The sequence below is a fragment of the Aphidius gifuensis genome, linkage group LG5 (assembly GCF_014905175.1).
Source record: "Aphidius gifuensis isolate YNYX2018 linkage group LG5, ASM1490517v1, whole genome shotgun sequence".
Taxonomy (NCBI): Eukaryota; Metazoa; Arthropoda; class Insecta; order Hymenoptera; family Braconidae; genus Aphidius; species Aphidius gifuensis.
In genome coordinates, this window is record NC_057792.1 from 4,442,926 (window position 1) to 4,470,191 (window position 27,266).

Genomic DNA, 27,266 nt, shown 5'->3' on the forward strand with positions numbered 1-27,266 from the left:
TTGGTGTATATTTATAATACCTCATAATAAGCAACAACAATTTTTTTTTTATTATCAATTTTGTCTTTAATGAGCCATCGTAAAAATATAAACACTATAATAATTTTCACTTGTAAATTTTATAAATATATTGTTTATTTATGTTAATATAAAAAAAAAAAAAATCATAAAAACTCCTTCCCTTAATATTTTTTTCACTTTTCATAATTTTAATATTATAATAATAATAATAATAATAATAATAATAATATATTTATGATTATTTTAAGGAAAGGAATAGTTAAATTATTTAGAAAAATCAAATGGCGATAGTCATTAGATATTATCAAGAAAAGTAGATCAGCTTTAGAGCGGATAGAGTGGATTTTGCAAATATTTGTAGTGGGAGGATCCAGCATGTCTCTTCTTGTTTTTCTTTATCATCATCTATATAAAAGCCAAGTGCACAACCTGTTATTTATTCAATGTATATCCGTCTGTTGACTTGGTTGATTCACATGCTGATTGAAGGTTTTGCCAATATTAAATAGACAACTGATTGTAAGTTATTAAAAATATCTCAATTTAAATTTTAAAATAATGATAATTAAAATTTTCATAGCCATTTTTATTAATACAATATTTTCATTATTATATTTAATTTTTTAGATTGAATATGTATTGACTTGAAGAAAAAACAACAAAGAAAAATGAAAATAAAAGTGAGTTTATTTATATTTATTTGATATTATTATTTATATTAATGTATATTATTTATTTTAGATATTTTTAATATGCACTGTGATGATATTCACACCATCATCAATGTCAGTTGATGGGTAAGTAACTTAAAAAATATATAAAATTAATTAATTCAGTTTAAAAAATATATAATTAATTGATTTTAGAAAAAAAGTAGTAATTGTTATTCCAAAACAAATGAGAAGAGCATATACTCCATCAATGCCAAAACAACAATTTAATTATATTGATTTTTTAAAAACAAAAAATTTATTTAACAATGAATTTATAACGTCAATGAAAAATGATGCTTACCAATTGCATGATGGTGCTAATCGATATCAAGATCATACGTCAATGACCTCTGGTTTATTTAATAGTGATGATTATTTTGATCAAGGTCATGAACAAGTTAATCATGTGATTCCACATGGTAATGGAATAAAACATGCAATATCATTTGGCAAAGGATATGTACCACATGAAATGTTATATCATCAATCTGGATTTTCATCAAATGAACCACTTGGAATTCACCAATTTAATTTAGAATCATATTTAAAAAATCCATTAAAAAAAAAACAACAAGATAATTATAAATTTCAAGTGCCTCAAACAGATTTAATATTATCAAAATTTCATCCAGATAAAAATTCATATAATAATATTAATAAACAATTATTTAATGGTTTTAAAAAATATACATATAAAACAGATAATGATGGAAAACTAGCATCAACAAATTTACCAGCTGATAGATTTAATAAAAATAAAGAAATTTCAACAGATACAGAATTTTTAAATGATTATAATAAAAAATTAATTGATTTAACTAAAAATTGGCCAACAGCATTAAATTTACAAGGGCCAACTTTATCATCATCATCATCAGAATTTAAATATGGTAAAATTCCAAATATTGATAATTTTAAACAATCAGATTTGTTGAGTGAATCAGGTTGGCTTCCTGGAAGTTGGATTCAAAATAATAAAGGATATGCAGTGACTGAGGATGTTGAAGATATTCCACTTCGTGATTATCCAAATTTACATATTCAAAATAGTTTTATTCCAACTCGACAAGCACCACAAAATATACATCTTCTTCTTGAACAACATCAAAAATTATTACAAGAAATTCCGAATAGTTATTCTTAGGGAATATTATTGTTCATCGAAATTTTAATGATTAAATTTATATTTTATATTTGTTCTAGTTATAAATCCATTATTGGATAAATTTATTTATTTTATAGTAAAATATAAGCCAATTTAATTATCAATAATCAGTAGACTTTTTTTCATTAAAAATACAAACTTTTGTTATTTATTTTTTGAAATTTTTGTGACTATATTTTTAGTTATTTCAAGTTCAACATTAATTTACATAGATTATTAAATATTAAAAAAATAATTGTTAATAGATACTTTGGTTATCAAACAAAAGCTATGGTAAATTTTGTAATAATTGTTTCATCAATTACACCGACAGACTGTGAACAAAAAAAAAAAACAAACAACCAAATTTGTTAAACTGTTTTGTAAATAATTATAATAATTACCAAAGTTTATAAATTTAAATGATGAATGAATCTCTTTAATTATGATTGAAAAAAAAACTAAGTGATTTAATTCTAAACGTTTGTTTTAAAAAAAAACAAAATTATTGTGATTAAATTTTGATTAGTCATATGATAATTTGATTGATATTCAAAATTAATTATTATCTCATTTTAATGGTCAAGGACATTTATAATCATCATAAGAATTATAATCATTGTAACATAATTAAAACTCGTTTGATTCAAATATTAAAATAAATTTCAACATTGTTAGCATAACAAGTATAACAAAAATATATTCTCTGCACTTTCACTCGTTGAGTTAACGAAAGTATTCGTGAAAGTTTTAAGATGATAAAAAAGTTTGTCATCTTGCTTTTTAACTTTTTTTTTATAAAAAAAAAAATTTTTCATTATCTTAAAAACATGTATAGGTATACATCTCAATTAAAAAATTATAAATATACTCTATTTATAAAATTACCTATAATAAAATAGTAAAGTAAGTAATTAATTAATATATACTCAATTATTTTATATACATATATATTTAAAAATAATAAAAAAATTTACCTTTAATTGGTTAATTTGATGATTATAAATTGCGTGTGTGAAATCCAAAGAAAGTGGTAAATTTTGTCTGACCATGAAAGAAAATCTTGATATAAAAAAAAATGTAATATATATAAAATATTGGAGATGTGAGACTCGTTGCCGTCTGTTTCTCAGGCACTTGTAAAAGGGAAAAGATCACATTGAAAAAAAAATAAATATTATAATAATATTTTCAAAAAAAAGTGGGAGAAGAAATGAATAAATGTCAAAGAGCAACAAACTCTTCTTTTGCTTACTCTTTTTATGATTTTGTACTTGACTGGAAATTAAAAGTGAAGGTGGAAGTGTACGTAACGTATGAGTAAAAATAAAAAGAGGGATAAAATTACTTATGGAAAGAGTTTAGCTAGAGAAATAATAGCTGGAGGTCACTGAGTGCATATAAATTTATTTCTCCTCCTAGTGAAAATATTTCGCTGAATTTATTTCGTACTTATATGTCTCATGAAAATTTTGCAAATTTTATTTGACAAAAGTTGAGAAAATATTTTTTTTGAATACTTCATAAATAAGTCTAATTTCTTAATGAAATTATTTCATTTAAAAATATTACGAAAATTCGTTTTTTTATATTTATTTTTAACGAGAAAGTATATTGTTTAATATGCAAACGAATAAATGTTGCTGTAATAGAATAAATAAAAAAGAAACTAAAAAAAAAAAATTTCTATAATATATATAAAAATTTATTAATTATAATTTTTTTAAAAATTCAAATATATTTCAATGACATGATAGCTATCAAAAAAAAAATATATATAAAATTAAATATTGATATAAAATTTAATGATAATTTTATTCTTATATTATTGGAATTTATATATACATTTACTTTCATCACTTCAGGCATAACATTAACCCTTTTATCTTGAAAATTAAATGAATAAAAAAAAAGTGTCGTATCTTGCAAATGCATAGTGACATTATTATTTATCAAGTGTTTGCTTAAAGTTTCTATTGTTCAAAGTCGAGACATTTCCGGTTTAAAAAATCACCTCTTTATAGAGTAAGTAGACAAAAAGAAAAAAAAAAAAAAAATAGAAAACAATAAAGAATAAAAAAAAAAAATAAATAAATTTAAAAAACAACAAATGTGTGAATTTATTTAATCATTTATCAACAAATAAATATATAGGTCAACTTTTTAGATGGAAAATAAAATAAAGGAAAAACTTGACAAATTGGTAGAAATATAAAAATAAATGTTAGTCATTTATTTATACTTTAGCAAATGTTTTTTTTTTCTAATTTTAAATGAAATTTTTATGTTACACATCAAGTGCATTGTCATCAGCATAATTTTATTGTAAAATTGGAAAAAAAAAAAAAATAAATAAAATAATTATAACAGAACGTAGCAGGTGACTTTTTGTAAATTAAAAATTTCTGGTGGTGAAAGGAGCTAAATTAATATGTGGACATATCATGTAATAATAATAAAAAAATGACACTTCACTGCCAAGGCCGATTGACTAGCTTGTCAAGTCATTCGAATGGTACTTAAATTTCTCATACTGAAGTATTTATTTTTATTTATTCATTTATCTATCTATTTAATCATTCGTAAATTTATTCATTTATTTAATTATTTATTTATCATAATTTAACTTCAAAATAATAATTAAAATTTAAGTATAGTTTATTAAATTCAAGTATAAAATATTATTTAAAATATTATTTATATATTTATTTATAAAAATAGTAACCCATTTAAAAAAAATTAATTTAATTGTTAAAATTTAATAATATAAAAAAGTGAAAGCTCCAGATAATCGAAATTTGATTTTTATTATTATTACTCTTGTTATTAATATTATTTTATGAAATAATAATAAAAAAATATTGTAAGAAAAATAATTTAATATTAAAATAAATTTATTGTTAAATTTTTTTTTTCTATTTAAATTATAATTTTAAATTATTTACTCATCTTTTATAACTTTTGTAAAATCATATTAAATTTAGATACAAATATTTTAATTATAAATTTTTTTTTTTTATATAGAAAATTTAAAACCATTATAGGACAGATAATAATTGTGTTGAAAAAAATATTTATTTAATAATTTCCAGTCACTTTCTATTTTATTTCTCAAGATCATCATTCATGGGTAAATTTTTTTTCTTTTTTTTTCATAAATATGAAAATTTTATGATAATTAATGAATCAATATTGATCAAAATTTAATTTATTGTTTTTTTCGTAAAATAATAAATTAATTATATAAAAAAAAATTTTCTTTTCGTCGAAAAAAAATACCTAACTATCTCAAATTAAATTTAAAAAAATTTGCCTGACCTTTACACGTGTTTTTTCTTTTTTATTATAATTTTTTCGATCCTCCAGTTCTTTCACTCTCACATATGTAATTTTATGATACATTGACCTTTATTAATTTGCGCTTTCTTAGATCAAAAAAATTAATTACTAAAAAAAATTTCTTAAAAATAAAAATAAAAAAACATGCCAAGATATTTATCGAAACACTTTGTATAATCAGAAAAAAAAAATCATGTTTATAATAAAATTCAAAATAAAATTAAAATTTTGATATACACTTGATGAACAACCAGAGCATCATTGACAAACATGAAATCCACTTTAAATGACATATTAAAAAAAATAAAAATTGTATAATTTTGTTGGAAAATAAATATTACAAAAGCACAACAACACACAGTGAAAGTAAATGTATAACACAATTGAAAGTTGTTGCAATTTTTAAAGATGTTTTTTTTTTATCATTATTAATATTATGTTTAAAATATAGACCAATTGAATATCAAGTAAGAACACGCACGTAAATAGGTATAGCCGCAAAAGTTGTTTTTATTTTTATTACGAAAATAGAGTCAATGCTGTAGACAACATACACTCCACCGGTTTAATCTATTACCACTCGATTATCACACGATTACGTTCAATGAAAAAAAAAGATCTAAATATATTTTTTTTTAGATGTTTAAATATTATAAAAAATAATGATTGTTTATGTTTATTTTCTTTTCAAAACATTAACCATCAATAAAATGAAAAAGTGTATCGATTTTTTATATAAATTTTATGGATCAGTCTGATTGAACCAGTCAAGTGAATAAATAAATAATTGTTTGGTTGTTAATTGAGCGAATAATAAAATAATCAAATATCTAGATGTATTTCAAAGAATAAAATGATGATAGAAATAAGTGGTGAATGCGCCTGAAGCGCGAATTTCACTGTGCTGTGGGTCATGGCCGTAGTGTGGGGCATACTCGTTTCCTTTTCATCTTCCTCGATGTCTGGTGTTCCATAAGATAAAAAAAATTCACTGACGACAACGATTCATTGCTACTACCATACTAAATTTCTCCCACTATTTATTAATTTAAAACTTCCTTCCTTTCGGTGAATTTTCTCATGATGGTATATAAGCACGATGTATATCCAAATATATATAACAGTGAGCATCGATCTTGGATTGAGTGTGGATCAAACAAAAAAAAAAATTGGATTTTAGTTTCATATATTTGGATACATAATGGTGTCTCATTTGACTGTAATTATTTTTATCATTCTTAATATTACGATTATTTAACGACAAATTAAATTAATAAAAAACTATTTTTTTTTTTTTTTTAATCTAGGTTTGTTCGCTTGTATTAGCAACAGTGATAGCAGTTACAACTGCAACATTTGGAAAAGAACAGTAAGTTATTAGATAATTAAATTTTTTTTAAAATAATAATTATCTTGACAATAAAATGTTTTTTTTTTTTTTAGTGTTCATATAAGAATTCATATACCATTGAAAGAAGATCATCATGAAGATCATGATCATGGTTCATCATCTGGTGGAGGTGGAGGAGGTCACGGTGACATAACAGGTCCTGGTGGATTTGGTGGTGGTTTAAGTTTTGGTGGAGGTTTTGGAAAGCCATCATCAAGTTACGGACCTCCACCTAGTTTTGGAAGTTCTGGACCTTCATCAAGTTATGGACCACCTTCATCTGGTGGTCATGGTGGTCATGGTGGATCATCATCTGGATTTGGAAGTTCAGGACCTTCATCAAGCTATGGACCACCATCATTTGGTAAACATGGTGGATCTTCATCTGGTGGACACGGTGGATCATCATCTGGCTTTGGAAGTTCAGGACCTTCATCAAGTTATGGACCACCAGCATCAAGCTACGGACCACCATCATCTGGTAGCCATGGTGGATCTTCATTCAGTGGACATGGTGGATCTTCATCTGGTGGATCATCATTTGGCTTTGGAAGTTCAGGACCTTCATCAAGTTATGGACCACCAGCATCAAGCTATGGACCACCATCATCTGGTAGCCATGGTGGATCATCATCTGGTGGACACGGTGGATCATCATTTGGCTTTGGAAGTTCAGGACCATCATCAAGCTATGGACCACCATCATCTGGTGGACACGGTGGATCTTCATCTGGTGGTCATGGTGGATCATCATCTGGTTTTGGAAGTTCAGGACCATCATCAAGTTATGGACCACCAGCATCAAGCTATGGACCACCATCATCTGGCAGCCATGGTGGATCATCAGGTTTTAGTGGATCTTCAAGCTTTGGTGGTTCATCATCATCATCATCATTTGGTCACGGTGGATCTTCATCAGGTTTTAGTGGTCCACCTTCTTCAAGCTATGGTACACCTTCTTATCGTCATGGAGGTTCTTCATTTAATTCTGGTAGTTCAGGACTTTCATCAAGTTATCAAGCACCATCTCAAAGCTATGGACCACCATTTTCTGGTGGTGGCGGTGGTAGTGGATCATCACAACCTTCATCTAGCTACGGTGCACCATCTTTTAGTCACGGTGGATCATCATCAAGTAGTGGAGGATCATCATCAAGTTATGCAGCACCTTCATCAAGCTATGGAGCACCATCTTCTGGTTCAGATGGATCATCTGGCTCAGGTTTCAGTGGATCATTGAGTATTGGTGGTGGTTTTTCATCTGGTTTTGGAGGCTCAAGTTCAAGTTATTCAGCACCTTCATCAAGCTACAGTGCTCCTTCATCGAGTTACTCAGCACCTTCATCTAGTTACAGTGCTCCTTCATCAAGTTATTCAGCACCTTCATCAGGCTACAGTGCACCATCATCCAGTTACAGTGCACCATCAAATAATTTAGAAAGCGGGTCAGTAATAATATAAAAAATAATTTTTAAATAACTCAATAAGTTAGAAAAAAAAAAAACAGTAATAATTAATTTAACATGTAATTTTTTAGAAGTCACAGTGGAAGCTTTGCAAGTGCAGGATCACAAGCAGATTATTCAAGTTCTGGTAATTCCTACAGTGATGATCAAGGATATTCAAGTGGTGGATATTCAAGGAAGTAAAAGTTGTTTTGTCTGGAATTTTTTTTTTGTATACTCTAAGTAGGGATAAATATTTTTTATCAAAAATATTCAGCAGATGATCAAACATACGTTTATATGAACATAATAAAATATCATTATTGTTCTTATCCATACAACATTTAATCAAACGTGAAAGTAAAAGAAAAATGAAAATAAAAAAAAAGAAAAAAGAAATTTTCAACGGTCAAATGAGAATGAATCACGTTTGTAATCGATTGATGATCACATTACGATTATCATTATATACTTTTTAAATTTCCCTTTCTTAAAAAGACAACAAAGAATTCATTGACATTTAAAAAAAATAATTTTCATTCTATAGAAAATTATTTATATTATAGTACAATTTATTTTTTTTATTTTTTTTTAACTTCTTTTGTTATAAGTATTTTAGATTAATGATTTTGTACATATTTATATTTTCCAATGAATGAATGCTTGTATTTTTTTGTACTGTATTTTAATAAATAAAAAATAAATTGTTTTATTTTTAAATACTTACTTGTTTCTAATTTTATTTTATTTTAATTATTATTTCGCACAGATTTCACATCAGTCACATTGATTCCCATGAAATGATAATATCTAGGTAACAGATCTAGACAAAAAGAGAAAAAAAAAAACAAGTAAAATGCTTATTTGTACAAGTATATATAAGAGGAAGTAGAAAATCATGTTTACAATTCCGTGTGTACATCAAAAGAGTGCATTCATTGATCATCATCACGTGAGGATTGTCTCGAAATGGAAAGCACCTAATTTTTTTACTACGACAGTTATACAGCAGCTCTCTCTGTCATCATCATCATCATTAAATTCAAATGATGAATCAACAATTAAATCTATAAATAAACAATCAAATATATTTAATAAAATTATCACAATAATCATTTCAATAATTAACATAAACTTTACATAAAATATTTAAAAAATTTCTATACAAAAATCAAGGTAAATTAGTAATGAACTTGATAAAATTAAAATTCATAAACAAATCAATAAATAAATTTAAAAAAAAATATAAAAAAGTATATTCAATTTAACATATTAAAAAAAATTTATTAATGTATAAAATTATTTTTATTTGATTTCCTTAAACTTTCCCTTATAAAAAAAAAACACATCCTTGTCAACATGAAATAAAAATACATTAATAATATAACGATTAAATAAATAAATTATGCATCTTCATGATGTGCGTGTTTTTTTTTTTTGTTAGAGAATTATTTTTTGCTTTTTTTAATTTTATTGTTATCTTTTATATTTTTATGATTTTATATGCAAACAAGAGTGAGAGCAAATCAGGAAACATTTCATTTAATTTAACTACCGGTTATTATCCTGTATGTTCATTTCTATATAAGGCGCATCGTGGTGAAAGAAAATTTAGTCCTCATTGAATATTCACTGGGTTCACAATCCAGACACAATGGTTCAAGTACATGTGGGTTTTTAAAAATATTTTAATTAGTAAATTTATTTTTTATTGTAATTGTGTTTAAAAATTTTAAATATATATTTTTATTTATTACAGTTGATATTACTTATCGTGCTATTTTTAATAAATCTTGTTTCATCAACACCTGGTGGACATGAACAGTAAGTTATAAATGTTTTCAATAATTTATAAATTGAATAATTATTTATAAATTTTAATTTTAGTGTTCATTTAAAAATACATGTTCCAAAACGTGTACACACTCATCATCATACAGTTTTGAAAAAAATTTATGTTCCTGTCAAGGAAGAGAAACCTGTCAAGGAAGATCATCAAGAAGATCACAAATATTTCGATGACGCCTGGTGATGAAAATAGAAAAATCCAAGTTTTTATTTGTTAAGCTTTTAAGAATTTAAGTTAGTTTTATAATTTGTTAAATATTATTTAAAATAAAAAAAGTGAAAAATCAAATAATACTCTGTTTTTTTTTAGAAAATAAAAATTTGTATATTTGGTCGAAGCATAACATTCAACATTGTTTTTCTTTTTTTAATAATACATTCATTAAAGAAGAAAAAATAAAAACAAATCTGTAAAAAATAAATAAAATATTATTGTTTAATTAATTTTGAATTGAAATTTGATTTTTTATTACGTACCACTTATAAATTTATGATATTACAAAGAGAACTTTGTATCTAAGCCCACCATTTTTGTTCTTCATGTTCTTCCTTGTGATAAACTGGTACAGGAACATGTACTTTTTCAATATGATGAACTGGTACATGTACTTTTTCAACATGATGTACTGGATAAGGAACAGGCACATGAACTTTTTCAACATGATGAACTGGTACATGTACTTTTTCAACATGATGCACTGGATAAGGCACTTTTTCTGTATGATGATGATGAACAGTATGTATATGTTGAGGAACATGAATAACTACATGTTTGCTAAAATATAAAAATTGTTTTTTAAATATAAATTTAAATTGTATTTTTATTTTTAAATTAAATTACTTACTGGTGTCCACCCCATGATGGAGCTGCCAATGAAGCACCAAAAACTCCAATAGTAACAAGCTAAAAAAAAACATTTAAAAAAAATTAATTAAAATATAAAAAATATATTAATTTAAAATATATAAACTCACAATGATGATGTGAGAGTACATGTTGATTTTAATTATTGCAAATTGATAATGCAAAAGCTGATACAGTTCTGGTTGTTAAATTTTCAGCAATGAGTTTATAAAGCCAATTTCTCTAGCTCCCACCCTCATTCTTGACCACTATGTAGAAGGGCAAAATTTTCTACCGCAATCCTGGTTTATTTATTTTTTTTCCCAACTCATTTTTATTACATAAAAAAAAAAAATAAGGAAATGTTATAAACGCATGTTATGTATAAACGTATGAATAACAAGAAAAAAAAAAAAAAGTTTAAATGCTCATTGGATTTCCAGAAATTAGAGATTCGCTAAACTAGAATTATTTTGTTATAATTACACAACAATTTGACGAATAAAGAGAAAAACAGAATTAATAAAATGTTAAATAAATCAAAATATCAAGTTTTTTTTTTAAGAGAATATTGAACCTGTTTTTAGCAAAGTAGTTTATAACAATTCGTCAAACAACAAGATTACATTTAACAACCTACATTTCCAAAAAAAAAAAATAAATGAAATAATAATTACGTTATTTGGTAAAATAATATGTAACTGTTGATAAGATCAACAAAATTACGTTACATTTTTTTTATTAAACAAACTTTCCAACGATAAAAACAGTTTTATTTTTTTTTGCAAATTAAAATTATTATTCATTTTTAATTATCATTTTATTAATTTGACAACTATAGTGATTTATAATAATGTCATAATTGAAATTTAAATAAGTATTTATTTTAAATTATAATACTTAATGAACAATAAAAATAAAATTATTTTTTTCGTGACAATTTGTAGGAAGTCGTGCATCATATATGGTGAAAGTAATTTCATAATACTTTCATGTATTATTTTTTTCTAATAAATCTATAAGAGACGGGATATAGTCACATGGGCGTGTCTATTAACTATTATATTTCAAATTAATTATCCATATTTGGTGTTATAATTAATTACGCAATTTTATTGAGCATCAAAAAAAAAAAAACAAGTTTTACTCGTTTAATTAAAATATTTTAAATATCCAAAATCCCAATAAAATTAAAAACAATAATTACGTAAAAAAAATATACTAAAATAATAGTTAATCAATTTTTCTTAATTTATTAAAATTCATATAACATTGATTTAATTAATTTAATTGTAAAATTTATTAAGAAATTATTAAATTATTTTGTAAATTAAAATAATTATATTAATCAATTCTTTTTTTATTTTTAGATTTTTTAGTTGGTACTTCAGTTGGTGGTTTTTGCCAATCAAGAGGATTTTGTCTGTACATTGGCCAGGGTGGTACTGTGATCAAAGCAGCCATAACACATCCAGCTCCAAGTATGTAAAGAGCTTGTGAAAATTCTTGAATAATGTAACCCCATAAAAGTCCAACAACCTGGTGTAAATTTATCATTTAATAATTAGATAATAAACAATTAAATATCAAATTTATATTGATAATAAATTTAGACTTACTCCAAAGAGTGTTACAATTATTCTGGATAATTTTTCAGCTCTTGCTTGTCCAGCATAGTCCTGTAAAAATAACATTGTTTATTATTTAATAATTAAAGTTTAATAAATTATTTGTTATCCTGACAATTACATATGGTAAACAATACATCTAACCTTGAAAATTACTTGAATAATTTGTGTTTAAAGAAAACAAATAAACAAGATTTAGACTAATTTTAATAAATAAATTTATAACTTACCATGTGTGTGGGAATTGCTTTGATTGAGTCAATTATCCAAACCATTTTTTAATAATAATTTAATGACACTTAAAAAAATATATGAAACACAAACTTGTCAAGAATATTTACAATATTTTTTTTTTATACTAAATAATTTACACGTTGACATATGACGTGTAGAGTTGCGCCGCGGCGGCAATCGGCCATTTTTCCCCACATAAATCAACAACGATTTAAAAACATTGTTAAAATATTTTTTGTTAAAATTATAAATAAAATTTCAAGCAATTTAAAATAATTTATATTATTTTAGATTATATTTTTCTTATTAGAAATTATTATTTAAGCGATATAATATTTAATTGTCAATTTAAAAATTGCATTCAAATTATCTAGGGATTTTTTTGTTTACTTGGGAGTTTGTTTTCATTCTATTTTGTGTTTACAAATATATTTTCTTTCTCTCAACCGTTACAAGTTCATCTCGAGTGTGCTATTATATTATTAATTTACATTGTTTATTATTAACATAAAAGTTAAGTGATAAATAAAAGTACTCAAAGTAATAATAAAAGTATTTAAAGTAATTTTAAAAGTGATAAGTTTGATTTAGGATAAATGGATCCACGGCAGTCGACAGATCAATCACATCAAAGTGAGTAAAAAAAAACAAAACAATATCTAAAAATGTAAACAACTTGATTACAAGCAATCTGTATATCTCATTGATAATTAACAAAAAGTTTTGATAATTTTAATCGAAAAAATGTTAAACAACAACTTATCTTACAAAAAAAAAAAAATTAATCTTATTAATACTACACTTGATTGATAAAATGATTTATTTTACAATAATACATCAAATGATAAAATAGTCAATAAATATTTACATAAAAAAAAATAATTTTTTATCAAAATCAATAAAATAAATAATAATAAAATCATTGAGCATTAAGAAAATAAATTATAATAATAGTGTAAATTACAATCGGCTTATGTAATTACTATCATTATAATTTATGTCTTGTGATGATGTCCAAGTGTCTATTGTTGATGAAACAATAACTGGTACATTGACACTTTCAATATTTTCATATTTGGCATAATTTATTGCATCACCAACTGTTGGAAATAGAGTGAATGGTTCATTTCTTTGCGTTGCATTGCACTTTCTCATCGTTTCAAATACGGCAACTGTTAAAATATAATACAGTGTATTAAATATCATCAATACTATAAGCAGAAGAATTTGTTGAAAAATAAAAAAGTAAGTAAAATTTAAAATACTATAAATTAAAATCAATGATTGAATCAATTTTATATATTTTCCGGTATAAAACCAGAATAACAAGTGTCGTTTTTATTTTCCTTATGTATCACCAGTGTTATTCAATCATAAGTATCACATTTGTAAATAGTTCCGGTAAGCTTTCGCTGTTTATTTATAAACGATTAACTTTTCATGTAATTTTAATCATCATTTTTATTTAATATTATAGTTTAACCAACCTGAGCAACCAGCCAAGTATATCGAAATATTTATTTTCATATAATCATCAATGAGACAATGCAAAGCTGATACACCAGCGGCATCAATATTCGTCAGAGCAGAAAAATCAAGTATCAGTACTCGAAACTACAAATGAAAAATAAAAATAAAATTCATTAAGTATGTTAAATTAAAAAATAATAAAACATGCTAATATTTGTATTGATAATTACATATTTTTGATTATTTAAATCACATTTAATTTTTTTAGTATCATCCTTGAGCTGACGTGATAATTGTTTTTGTGGATTAACACCTGTTACCTTAAAAATTGATTTACGAAAATGTATTTTTGTTGCAAAATTAAGACCACCACAGTAGTGCAATATTTGTATACCAGGTACATCAACAGTCTGTTGAATAAAAAAAAGAAGAACTTTGTTAATATAAATTAAATAAAAACAAAATGATTGATTATTACTTTTTCATATCGATTGGTGTCTAAATAAAGATCTGTTCCTGGTACAAGACCTAGTTTACAAGTGTATGGTTTGATTGATAATACAATGAGTCTTGAAAAACAAATAACAGCACCAATCAAAAGTCCATATTCAATATCTAATATAATAACAGATAAAAATGTTACAAGCCACAAACAACCATCTGCTGTTGATAATCTCCAGTATTTTTTTAAATCTTTAATTTGTAAAAACATTCCTTTTAATGCCACAACAATGATACTTGCTAAAACACACTAATTATAATTTAAAAAAATTAATAATTTGTTAAATAAAAAAAAAGAGATAAAATTATAATAAAAATAAAAATATACTCTTGGCAATGGTTGTAGACATGGTCCAATCCATAATAAAACAAATAATATTATTGAACATGATATTAAACTTGCTAATTGAGTTTTACCTCCAACAGTTTGTTGAATAAGTGAACGTGATAAAGATGCTGTAAATGGCATACATGAAAAAAATGATCCAGTTAAATTACCAAGACCAAGTGCTAATAATTCTTGATTAGCATCAACTTCGTAATTTAATTTTTGTGAAAATATAAGTGCCATTGACATTGATATTGTATATGACACCATTGTTATAACAAAACAATCAACAATCAATGACGGTAGTAAAGATAAATCAGGCATTGTTGGATCTGGAAGTCTGTAAATTGAAAAAAAAATTATTTAAATTTTATTTGTTTGAATTTAAAATAATCAACAAAAAAATTGTATATTTACCCAACTGGAATAAGACCAATTGTTTTGACATTATAAATATCTGATAAATCCATTTGAGCTGATACAAATATTCCCATTAAAACTACAATCATTTCAATTGGAATTGGAAATGCACATAATTTTCCAATACGTGGCTAAAATTAAATTTAATAAAATTAAAAATATCCATATGTTTTTAGTTGATTATAATATAAAATTACCTTTAAAATTTCATTGTTAAATATCAAAGCAACAATTGTGATACTTGATATGATCATTGCTGTTACATTGACATCATCAATTGCGTTGAAAACATCATAGTAAGTCTGCGGGTCAAATCTTTAATCCCGAGGTGATACACGTTATGACAAATAAGATTTAAAAAAAAAATATTTATGATACATGCTAATGTTTTTTTTTAAATGATGAATAAAATGTATATTAAAATATAAAATTATGTACTCACGTAAATGACTTTGAGTATACCAGGACGTCTTGGAAGATGTATTCCCAACAAATCTTTTATTTGTGATGTAAAAACCTTGATGATAAATAATATATAAATATTTAAATAATTAAAAAAAATATATAATTTAAAAAATAAATTTTACTTGAACAGCAGCAGCAGTTGTAAAGCCACTAACAAGTGTATCTGACAAAAGTGAAGATATCACTCCCAACTGTAGTAAATACATGGCCAACTTTAAACATAAAAAATTATTTATTAGAAACGTGGAAAAATTCATAAAATAAATCAAATTGATGAATGAAAAATTAATTTACTTGAATAATAGCAACTCCAAATGTAACAATCGTTGCAATTTGAATTGAATTGTCATGATTTGTTGATGTTCCAATAACTCCATCAACTGTTGAATTAACATGAGAATCCACATTTAAATTATGTTTAAGTACAACTTTTCCAGTCATCATACAAACAACAGCAAATGTTCCTGATAAATAAATAATAAACTACATAAATTTGATAGTGAAATTTATTTAAAACAATAAAAACAATCGTTAAATACCCATTGAATTATGTCTGGATGTACCAAAAATCATGTAAACAATAACTGGATAAAATGCCATATATAAACCAACAATTGGTGGTACATTTCCCAGCATAGCATAAGCCATTCCTAAAACAAAAAAAAAAACAATTAATACTTTCATTAGTATAATATGTTTTGTTAAATATAATTTTTTTTATCTGACCTTGTGGAATATTCATAATTGCAACAGTAAAACCAGCAATAACATCACCAAGTAAATTTTTTTTCCAATTATATTTTGGTAGCCAATTAAATATTGGAAATAAATTTTTTAAAAATATATTTATATTAAATTTATCATATTTTTTTTTAATTGATTCACTCACTGAAATATTAAGAAATTTTTTTCATCAATATATTTATTTTAATATAAGTATTTAAAATAATTTTTCAACTTACATGTTTTATCTGGTGAATTGTAATTACAAACTCTATCAATATCATCCTGTTGAAAAACTGGACGTCTTATCATAACTTCACGATTATTCATCATTTCATCACCAAAATTATCTAAAATAAAATTTTTTTAAAAATTTATATTTTAATAAAAAATCATCGTTATCATTTGTGTCACAAAGTTTATATTTACTCAGTAAAAAAATAATAACATAAAAATAAATAAAATAATTTAAATTAAAGATAAAATTTTGTTGTAAACAACAAAGTGGAACAAATATCGCTCACCAAAATGACTATTGGATTCATTTCTTAACAAACAACCTGTCTCCATTGTGATAAATTAATAAAACTTTTTAAATATTACAAACAATTACACTACTTGATGTTGAAAATAAAATATACATTTGTTATTTTAAAAAATGAGGAAAAAACACTGTTTGTGTATAAAAGAAAAGTGCTCAAATTACGCAAGTGACTCTTTTAATCACAATAACAAAACACAATGAAGAATTGAATTATTAATTTTAATATATATGCGTGTATATTGAATCACGAGTTATGATTAACAAAGCTTGATATCAGACTGATTTAACGACACGTGATCACAATGGCGTGGTGTCCAACGTTGCTAAGGATTTTGTTAATCACTTGTTGCTCAACATATATACATTTAAGCCACATTGAGTCATCAAACTTACCAGCTCAATGGCCGATAATAGTGCATTTAAAATATCATACAAATTAAAATATTTTTATATTTAAATTAATTTTTAAAAATTTTTTTTATTTAACCAGACTTTAATATCAGATTAAAGTTTTTTTTTTATTACTGTTTTATTTATTTTCAGTATTAATTTATCATTACTTACTGTTTAAATAATTTATTTTTTAAATTTCGTTTTTAATCCAGATATTTAAAGATGTGATACTTGACAATGACAATAACCAACTGATAAATTATTAACTTGAAACTAAATAAAATTAACTTGCAACGATTTCACCTGATCTTGAGTTATTACAACATTATTACTTAATATTTATTGTCCATGGTTAATTATATTACCACTAGATTTATGATACAATTGTAAAATTTCTTTTTTAAATATTAGTATACAAAAAAAAAAAGGTCATTAAAAATGACATTGGAACTTGTTAAATTATTATTTTTTTTATTTTTTAACACTAATATTTTTTTAAAAATAAACGTAAACTTGTAAAAATATATAAAAATTAAAAAAAAAATAACAGAATCTTTATGATAAGATAATTTGTATTTTTAGGTATAAAAAAATTCCGTCTTTTTTTACATGGGTACAATGAACGTGATGGATAAGTTTTATTTTATGTCAACTACGATAAAAATAATTTTTTTTTTTTTATCATTAAATACATATTATATAAGCATTAATTAATTTATTATTTTCTACAATTATTAAAAGTTACAAATAGAATTTTTTCTTTTCGAAATTCGTCGGTAATTTTTTTTTTTTTTTTTTTTTAATAAAAATAACAATGAATATCTAATTATTCAACACCACGTGATTTTTTTTTTATTAATTTATTTTTATTCACTTGTAAATGATCAGTTGAAATAAAAAATAAAAAAATTAAATACATTATTTAATTTGAGTTAATTTAAATTAATTTAAATATATAAAAGAAAAAAAAATACAATGAAATTTCTATTTATAAGCTCGTTGGCTTTTTTTTTTTTTCATTTAACAATCACATATTGTCAATGGACAATTAAATTATCAATATAACTTACCAATTTTTTTATAAATTAAATTATTAACAGTGACAATTATTTATCACAATTATCCGAGTGTTTAAAAATACAAAAACTGAGGGAAAAATTACACTTGATAGTTGAGCAACTTGTGAACATTTTTTGTTGATTGTCTAAACGATACTATTGATCATAATAATTTCGTAATTCGGTGATGATAGTGCTGTACGGAAACAGAACAGTCATGTGTCATTTTATTGTTGGTGATGAATAATTAATAAACGAACAAATATACAAGATAACAAGTTCAAATAATTATATGTTTATTCAACTTGATGTTTATGAAATTGTTTTTCAAATACCGTATATATTTTTTTTTTTTTTATTCAAAAAAATTCCATTTGTTTATAAAATAAATATCATTTTAATTTTTCATATTATTTCTATTTTTTAATGTCAAGTATAAAGCATTAAAAATTTTCCAAGTAATATATTTTTATTTAGTTTAAATATTTAAAAAAAAAAAAAATTCTCGTATGCTAATTTCTTCTGTATTCTCGTCAAAAATTTCATAAATATTGTTGTTATATTTTAAAGAATTTTCTTCCGGGGGTTATTTTTGGTAGAGGAAAAATCTTGGCACGTTGTCGTTTTTAATTTAACCAGCATACAAGTGTAATACATACGCATCGAAGGTCAAAGACTCATGGTCATTGTAGCATCGATTGTATTTTGCAATAATCACATTTTTATTTTTTTTCTATTTGTCCTCGATATCAAGTAGTAATCAAACCTTCAATTTATTCAATTTAATTTCTTACTGGCTTTGTTTAATTTATCAAATAATTTAATTAAATATTTTTATTGAATTCTTTTTTTTTTTACTTTATTTATTTTATTTTTTTTTATTAACAATGGAAATTAAATAAATAAATATATATAAAATGTAATTTATTTATTCGAATAATTCAAGTAATTATTTTGTTGATATTATAAATTATTGACAATTTTTTTTAATCAATTACCATTTTCTTTTTCATAATACACCTGAAGGGAGACAACCTTTGAGAGTACAACCAAGTTGATTGTTACCAAAACAATGACATGTATTGCAATCTAATCGGTAATTTTGTCCTTCAACACATGTTCCATCTTCGGGAACTGTAAAAATAATTTATTAATTTATTTATTATCAATGAAAATATATATTGTTTAAAGAAAAATGTATATTACCTTCTGGTAATGTTGATTCCTTCATGTCATTACAAACAACATCTAAAATATAAAATACACATAAAATAAACAAACATTTATCGAAAAAAAAAAATTATTTTTTATACTTACATGTACAAACAAGTGTTAAAATAATAATTTTATAAATCATTTTTAATTTTTTTGTTGTTAAATAAAATTTTTAGAAACAAAAAACTCGTCTCGGTTGGATTTATCAATGATGATATGCTCACTGAGCGTGTTAAATACTATTCGAATGATTCGTAGTGGGGGAAAAGAAATATAAAAAATTTAAAAACATAAACAAATTATCAGATAAACACAAGAATATGCTAATCATCATGATAAATAAATTGGCAGTAATAAATTATACTGATAACTTCCTTGTTTTAATGTCGTAAATTTTAATTTTTAAAAATAATTAAAATGCACTTGAGAAAAAAAAAAAATTATTATTAACAATCGTACAACATAAAGTGATAATTTTTAATTTACAATAATTGTTGTTAATTTAAAAAAACAGCTGATGGAAAAAAAAATGACTGATCATCAACGTCAAGATAATAATAATGCTAATGTAAGTATTTTTAATTGATTATAACAAGCATATCGATATGGATCGATGATCAAACTAACAAACGACCCTGAAATTTTTTATAAATAAATAAAAATAACTGGTTTTTTTTATTTTTCTGTTTTTGAATTGATATAAGGATAATTTCATTTTAAATGTCAGTAGATACATATATTTAATTTTTATTATAAACATCCATTTAATTTTTCTTCAAAATTTAATGTAAGTTTTTGTAAAATTTGAACAAATGAACTGGCTGGTCTTGGTGCCATTTTGGTATCAGTTTGTCCAATTTCTAAAATCATTCCTTCTTTTCCTGATGGAATCCAAAGACTATCTAAAGTTCCATTTGGTGTTGGATTACTTAAATTAAAAATGACAATTAACATAATCATCATATGATGTAAGTGGTATAAAATAATTAAAATTAAACTTACAAATATTTAGCAAAATTTGTCCATAATTTAACTAATTTATTTCTATGTTTACTTATGTCACTAGATGGATCGAGTGATTGATGAGCATTTTCAAGCCAAAAAATATGATATATATCATCACTGTGAGCAGTGCCATTAAGATTAGATCTATTTTCAACTTTGTGATATGACATATCATAGTCAAATGAATTTTTATAATAATATATTGGCGCAGAACCATCAGCCAATAATTGTTGAGTTTTATCAATTCCAGCAACAAATAAATAATCACTTATTGCCTGTAAATCAAAATAAGCTATTAAATTAATTTTTTAAATTATGAATAAATATATTTATATAATCTTACATTGATAAGTGCATAAACATGATTATCATGTAATTTTTTTGCCCATATTTCTAGCTCTGTTGTATTAATTAATTTCGAAATATTTGTTGAATTGATTAATTGTATTAATGATACTCCAATCTTTGAAAATTCTTTTAAAAACATATTATATATTTGATAAAATTTATAAAATTATCTCTTTTAAATACTAACCATCACCAGATTGAAGCTCTTCATATTCAACAAATCCAAGCATAGCTGGAAGTTGTGTATAATTTTGTGATTTTAATATTTTAATTGGACAATTTGTTAAAAATGGATCTGTTGCAATATCAGGATCTTCGATTGTTGGTTTAAAAAATAAATCTATCTATAATATAATATTATAAAATTTTTAATTTATAATTAACTGAATAAATAATTAATTACTTACTCCAACAGATATTTGAGAAGCACGAACAAGTTCTTCTGGTGTTGAATTATATAATTTTTCCAATAACAATTCTTTATTGGTTGTTGTAATACCAAGTTTTTTACCAACTAAAAATGCACGTGATACTGCTTCATCAGTTGATGATATTGCCCAAGGATTTAATACTGATCCACTCATTGATATTGATGCATTGAATAATCCTAAATAATTGGAAAAAATTAAATATACAATAAAATTTATTGTATATTGAAAAATTAGCTTACCACGTGAAGCATCAGATATTTTATGATACATAACAGCAGCACCACCAGCACTTTGTCCAAATATTGTAATCCTCATTGGATCACCACCAAAATTTTTAATATTTTTTTTAACCCATTTTAATGCAAGTACTTGATCCTTTAAACCCATATTTCCAGTTGCATTACGATGATTCAACGATAAAAAACCTAAATAAAAATTCTACGATTTAATAAATAAATGTATTTTTTAATTATTTAACAATTTTACCTAATGCTCCAGCTCGATAATTCATATCAACAATAATAACATTATTTTCAACTAAAAAATCTGGTCCATATCGTGAACTATTTATATCTCTTTCATAAAATCCTCCACCGTAAATCCATACCATCACAGCTAATAATTCATCATCACTTGGATTAAATTGAATCTAAAAAAATTAAAAAATTATTAAATAACATTTTTATTCATATTATTTGATAAATAATAATTACCTTTGGTGTAAAAACATTGAGATAAAGACAATCTTCATTTCCACGAAATGATTTATCAGTACTATTTAATTGTGGACATAAATTTGCTTCATTTGTGACAATTAAAACTTCATTCCAAGGATCAGCTTCAACTGGAGGCTGATAAATATTTAATACAACAATAAAATTTATATATAAAATCATAAACAAAAAAATACCTTGAATCTTAGTTCACCAATTGGTGGCTTTGCATAAGGAATTGCTCTAAATGCTGAATAATCAATTAAATTTTGTACAGTTTTAACAATTTCACCACGTACTGGTCCTTTATTTGTACTAACTATTTCTGTTAATAATTTCTCAGACAAAGAACCAGATAATTTAAAAATTAATAACACAAAAATTATTGTTAAATACTGTATCATTTCGAATAATAATTAAACTATAATGTATCTCTTGAAAAAATATTATGATACTGACGCTTGTTTGTGTATTACTGCTTTTTTATTACACGACTTTGTTAAGTATAAATGTGTTATTACAAGATTAATTATCTTGTGATAATACAAGTATCTCTTTAATGTTTATCAGTTTATTCATAAATAATTTTATGTATATAGTCGAGGGGAATATACGATACAATAATAAATAAAATTTACATAAATTAATTGACTTTTTTAAATAGAAATAAAAAAAATAAATCATAGTAGGAAAGAAGGAATTATTTTGATTATTTTTTGTGTTTTTTAAATATTTTCTTATTTATTTTCATCATTTAAATTTACAACGTCGTTTTTTTTTTTTTTGTATATTTTTTTTTCTTTATATTTTTTTCTTTAATTGTTTTAAATCGTGTCACAATGGAATGGAGTTTTGTATTAACTAATTTATAAATACAAACGTATGTAAATATTCGTTACAATAATTATCTCTTAACGAGAATAAAGCTTAAATTTTAATAAATCTAGCGTCACTATCATTTTTGTCTTTTTATTTATTTTTTTTTTAAATGTATTTTCGTTAATTTTTTTTTTTAATCAATTTTTCAATGAGTGTATCATTAAAATCATGTGGAAATATGTTTTTTAAATATACATATTTATTTAAATAAATATAATAAATATTTAAATAAATATATATTTTGCATTCAAATGAACAATCAATTAATATTTATAAAAAACATACAAATTCATTTGGTGTTTTATCAAGTTACAGTAATTTTTTTTTCATAACAAATAACCAGTACTATAATGAAACACTAATCAAAATTTATAATATTTATTTTTAAATTAAATAAATAAAATTAAAATAAATAAATAAATAAATTTGCTTTTATTATTTTAATTTATTTCAAATATTTTATTTTATTTTTTTCTTTGTAAACATTTATTGAGCCAAAATCAATTTTCAAAAATTAACTGTCATTATATGCTTTGTCATATTAGCATCTACGTAATTATTTATAATATCTAAATATTATTTTCATTAAAATTATTAAGTAATTTTAATAATATAAGTGGTGTTTTTTTTTTTTTCTATATATTTTTTAAATCAATTATTTGCGATTACGTTTTTTGAATTTATTTTCATTATTTTTTTAATTAGTTAATTTATATTAATTTAAAATGATGAATATTGCTTTTTTTTTTTTTTAGTATTGCTTCAATTGCTCTACGTATTCATGCAAATTTATAAATAATTATATATATATTTTTTATATCAGTTTTTAATTATTTCATCAATTGCTTTTCTATGTTCACGATGCGACATTATTATTATTTTTTTTGTCATTTTAAAATCTATATTATTTAAATATAATTTTCAACTTATTAATTATGCATTTTTTAAATGCCATGTTATATATATGAATATTGTATTTATATATGTACCTATTTATTAAAGGTATATATAATTTTATGTTTAAATTAATTTTTTTTTTTTTTTTAGTTAATGATACACTTTTTATGTGTGAAATTAATATTGCTTTCTACTCTTTATTAATAAGTCAAGTCAACTATTTTAACGTTTCCTTTCTATGAATAATAATTTTTTTTTTTTTTTTTTGTTATTTATCAGGTCTTTATACATACCTCAACATATTTCTATAAATATAGTTAACCTTGCGTTATCATTTTTTTAACACTTCTTTCATATTCGTCATGCACGTTTTATTTATTTTTTTTTTTTTCATTTTCCATTTTTTTATATCATCATTCTTAAATAAAATCTAAAAAATATTAATACATTACTCTATATTTATGTATATACGTACATAGTTTTTACTAAAAAGAAAAAAAAAAACTCCCCCAACGTTTTTTATTTCGAATCGAAATTCAATTTTAACTTTTTTATTTTTCGCCTTAATGTTATTATTTTTTCGGCATTATTGTTATTTCTATTTAACCATAATTAATAAATGATTATATACTATTATTTTCTTTTTGTATTTATTATGCAAGTGTGAATTTTTATGATCTATGTATATTTTTATTATTATATTATTATTCATTTGTATTTTTTTTTTTTTTTTTCTTATATTTTTTTTTTGTTTCAAATATTATATATTGTAAATTTTAATTGATTATAAACTATATATTACTATTAATATTTTTTGTTTAATTAATTTTTTTTTTAGGGGGTGGTTTATGGCGAAACTCATCCCCCTCACCTACATTCATTTATTGCTTTTGAATACCCCCGGCTTCCTTGGGAAATCCAAACGGAACAATATCCTGTAAATATCAGTCGATTTTTTATTTTTTTTTGTTTATTTAGTTTATTTATTTATTTATTTTTTTTTTGTTTATGTGGCAGGGGAGTGGGGTATCACAATGTATGCGGTATTGCGCAATAATATCTATAGGGTTTACATGCTCGTTTTTTTAAATTATTTTAACATTTTTTTTTTTTTTTTTTCTTTCAAATAACCAACACATCAATTAGGTTTATATATCACATCCGTCTAACGTCACCGCGCGCGCAATCACAATGTTAACCATTTTTTAAAATATTTTTTTAATTATTTGTTTTATAAAAAAATTTTTTAGGCTGCTTGTTATTTAAGAAAAAAAAAATATCTCGTTTATTTTTTATTTCTTTCTCTCTTTCTGACGACCCTTACGTTCGCAATCAATAATAATCACATTTAGAATTTAATTGTAATATATTTTTTTTATTTTTTATTTAAACAATGGTATTATTATTTTAACACATATTTTTTATTTATTTATTTATTTTTGTGTCCTCGTTATACTCTTAAATAATTGCATTTTGAATTATTTTTTTTTTGTTAATTTTTGCCTAATTTAATTGTAACATTTGGTGAATTTTTAATATATTTTTTTGGTGTTAATTAGTCATTTATTTATTATAATTCTAATTGACATTGCTATATGGAAAGTTCAATATGCTATCAGAATAATTTGGAATATTTTTTCATTTTTTTTTAGGCACTTTTTTCGCGTCTTAAAACGCAATAATAATCTTTTTTTTTTTTTTTAAATTTTTACATTTTTTGTAGATAGCAAGTCAGAGTATACACAGAGGATCACACATATACAGAAAAAATAATATAGAAGGTTTTTAAAGTAGAACAGAGAGAAAGATTAGATTTATGAAAAAAAACAGAAATAGATATATTCATTGAAAGTATAGAAGATAAAACATGCAATGTTTTTTTTTTTTTGAATTTATTTTTTTATGATTTTATTATTAATAATTGCGAACATTCAATTTCTCATATTTTTTTTTTTTTAGTTATCTTTCTACTAGTGGTTCATAAGTCGCGGCAAAAGTGACACATTTGTTAAATTTTTTTTCTTATTATTTTGTTTTTTTTTGGCTTTGAGAAAGTATAGAATTTTAGAGCAAATAATAAATTGCTAAATAATGATTTTAAATTCAAAATTACAAATATCTAAATTAAATTGTTGTTTATAATTTTTTATGTTTTTTAAATTTCACATTTAGATAATTTTTTTTTAACAGTTTCAATATTGACTAATGACAAATATTGACTAGTTTTTACTATAATTGAAATTTATCATTGACATGGTATAGTTATAAATCTAAATTTATAACTTTGACTTTAACACATATTTTAATATATATATTCAACGTTGTTTGTTGTTAAAAAAATGTTTTTTAAATAATTTTCATTATTGTTTATTTTGAGGATTTAAAAAATAAATTAATAACATGAAAATTTAGAATTAGATGAAGAATTAAATGACAAAAAAAAAAAAAAAAAAAAAAAACAATAAAATTAATTGTTAATTATTTATTTATAAAGCTAAATGTTTATATTATTTTTAGGCCAAACATTTTATTTATCAAAATATCACTTAACATTTCAATCATTAAAAATTTAAAATAATCACTCAAATTATTATTCAGCTTTATAATATTTTATAAATTAACAATTAATTTTATTTGTTTAATTTTTTTTTTAAAGATATATATTAAAAAATAATTATAATTAGCATATGAGTGGAGAGTTATTATTGCAAAATGACAAATAATATAATGGTATAAAAATATTTTAAATAAAATTGTTATTTATTTATTATTCACACCGATATTTATTGAATATTGGCCCACTGGGGACCCATCTCTCGCCAGTATTAATATAACTTATTTTATTACGTTTCATAATCATCAATCAACTACGTTATTATAATTTCATATTATCTCCCAATCTTTTACTAAATTTCTAATCATATTTGTCTCTATATTTACACGTTTTATTTATTTTAAATTAATTTTTTTTTTTATTCTTTCAATCAAGCATTAAAAAAAAAAAAGAATAATAAAATTATTTGTAAAGCTAAATGTAATTAAATAACTATCTAAAAATTAATTTAAAAAATAATTTTAATGTGCGCTAATATATAGAATAATATTATAAATTTTTTTTAAAAAATATACAGCTAATGCATCGCGGGTTTATGGGTTTTTAATTTTGAAAAAAAAAAAAATTTAAAAAGAAAATAAATGCTGGCGACGTTTTATCGAAGTGAGAGCAGTATATTTTAAATAACACATTTAATTTTTTTTTCTTCCACGACG

General features: G+C 23.0%; 6 protein-coding genes and 1 long non-coding RNA gene across 9 annotated transcripts; 2 read left to right on the forward strand and 5 right to left on the reverse strand.

The window, feature by feature from the left end:
- The first annotated feature begins 436 nt into the window (after positions 1 to 436).
- On the forward strand, positions 437 to 1,996 carry LOC122857014. Its single transcript, XM_044158981.1, has 4 exons — positions 437 to 540; positions 649 to 701; positions 763 to 818; positions 888 to 1,996. The coding sequence occupies exons 2-4, from the start codon at positions 690 to 692 to the stop codon at positions 1,876 to 1,878; spliced, it is 1,059 nt and encodes a 352-aa protein (XP_044014916.1). The 5' UTR covers positions 437 to 540; positions 649 to 689; the 3' UTR covers positions 1,879 to 1,996.
- A 4,090-nt stretch (positions 1,997 to 6,086) lies between these two features.
- Positions 6,087 to 8,353, forward strand: LOC122857015 (loricrin-like). 2 transcript variants are annotated; one of them, XM_044158983.1, is made up of 5 exons: positions 6,087 to 6,436; positions 6,525 to 6,586; positions 6,661 to 7,220; positions 7,434 to 8,052; positions 8,145 to 8,353. In XM_044158983.1, the coding sequence occupies exons 1-5, from the start codon at positions 6,419 to 6,421 to the stop codon at positions 8,254 to 8,256; spliced, it is 1,371 nt and encodes a 456-aa protein (XP_044014918.1). In that variant the 5' UTR covers positions 6,087 to 6,418; the 3' UTR covers positions 8,257 to 8,353. The 2 variants fall into 2 exon arrangements, with proteins under 2 accessions (XP_044014918.1, XP_044014917.1); XM_044158982.1 differs by having other exon boundaries at positions 6,088 to 6,436; positions 6,661 to 8,052.
- Positions 8,307 to 9,233, reverse strand: LOC122857019. The gene is made up of 2 exons (XR_006374169.1): positions 8,959 to 9,233; positions 8,307 to 8,875 (listed from the first exon to the last, which is right to left on the reverse strand). It is a non-coding gene; the product is annotated as an uncharacterized LOC122857019 (long non-coding RNA).
- Positions 9,234 to 10,217: 984 nt separating this feature from the next.
- LOC122857016 (histidine-rich glycoprotein-like) lies at positions 10,218 to 11,005 on the reverse strand. Its single transcript, XM_044158984.1, has 4 exons — positions 10,876 to 11,005; positions 10,746 to 10,804; positions 10,378 to 10,675; positions 10,218 to 10,308 (listed from the first exon to the last, which is right to left on the reverse strand). The coding sequence occupies exons 1-3, from the start codon at positions 10,894 to 10,896 to the stop codon at positions 10,417 to 10,419; spliced, it is 339 nt and encodes a 112-aa protein (XP_044014919.1). The 5' UTR covers positions 10,897 to 11,005; the 3' UTR covers positions 10,218 to 10,308; positions 10,378 to 10,416.
- Positions 11,006 to 11,658: 653 nt separating this feature from the next.
- On the reverse strand, positions 11,659 to 12,741 carry LOC122857017 (signal peptidase complex subunit 1). The gene is made up of 3 exons (XM_044158985.1): positions 12,603 to 12,741; positions 12,364 to 12,423; positions 11,659 to 12,283 (listed from the first exon to the last, which is right to left on the reverse strand). Exons 1-3 carry the CDS (start codon positions 12,645 to 12,647, stop codon positions 12,089 to 12,091), a joined length of 300 nt encoding a protein of 99 aa, XP_044014920.1. The 5' UTR covers positions 12,648 to 12,741; the 3' UTR covers positions 11,659 to 12,088.
- Positions 12,742 to 13,542: 801 nt separating this feature from the next.
- On the reverse strand, positions 13,543 to 17,449 carry LOC122857021 (solute carrier family 26 member 10-like). Its single transcript, XM_044158990.1, has 14 exons — positions 17,038 to 17,449; positions 16,753 to 16,863; positions 16,517 to 16,678; positions 16,330 to 16,440; positions 16,085 to 16,254; positions 15,913 to 16,002; positions 15,768 to 15,842; positions 15,523 to 15,627; positions 15,323 to 15,456; positions 14,906 to 15,245; positions 14,555 to 14,827; positions 14,307 to 14,486; positions 14,094 to 14,220; positions 13,543 to 13,778 (listed from the first exon to the last, which is right to left on the reverse strand). The coding sequence occupies exons 1-14, from the start codon at positions 17,081 to 17,083 to the stop codon at positions 13,567 to 13,569; spliced, it is 2,136 nt and encodes a 711-aa protein (XP_044014925.1). The 5' UTR covers positions 17,084 to 17,449; the 3' UTR covers positions 13,543 to 13,566.
- A 1,236-nt stretch (positions 17,450 to 18,685) lies between these two features.
- On the reverse strand, positions 18,686 to 22,813 carry LOC122857020 (juvenile hormone esterase-like). 2 transcript variants are annotated; one of them, XM_044158988.1, is made up of 12 exons: positions 22,418 to 22,813; positions 22,221 to 22,358; positions 21,994 to 22,156; positions 21,747 to 21,932; positions 21,484 to 21,683; positions 21,264 to 21,420; positions 21,072 to 21,202; positions 20,726 to 21,003; positions 19,826 to 20,651; positions 19,715 to 19,756; positions 19,507 to 19,642; positions 18,995 to 19,274 (listed from the first exon to the last, which is right to left on the reverse strand). In XM_044158988.1, the coding sequence occupies exons 1-9, from the start codon at positions 22,622 to 22,624 to the stop codon at positions 20,474 to 20,476; spliced, it is 1,638 nt and encodes a 545-aa protein (XP_044014923.1). In that variant the 5' UTR covers positions 22,625 to 22,813; the 3' UTR covers positions 18,995 to 19,274; positions 19,507 to 19,642; positions 19,715 to 19,756; positions 19,826 to 20,473. The 2 variants fall into 2 exon arrangements, with proteins under 2 accessions (XP_044014922.1, XP_044014923.1); XM_044158987.1 differs by having other exon boundaries at positions 18,686 to 19,642.
- Positions 22,814 to 27,266: the final 4,453 nt, after the last annotated feature.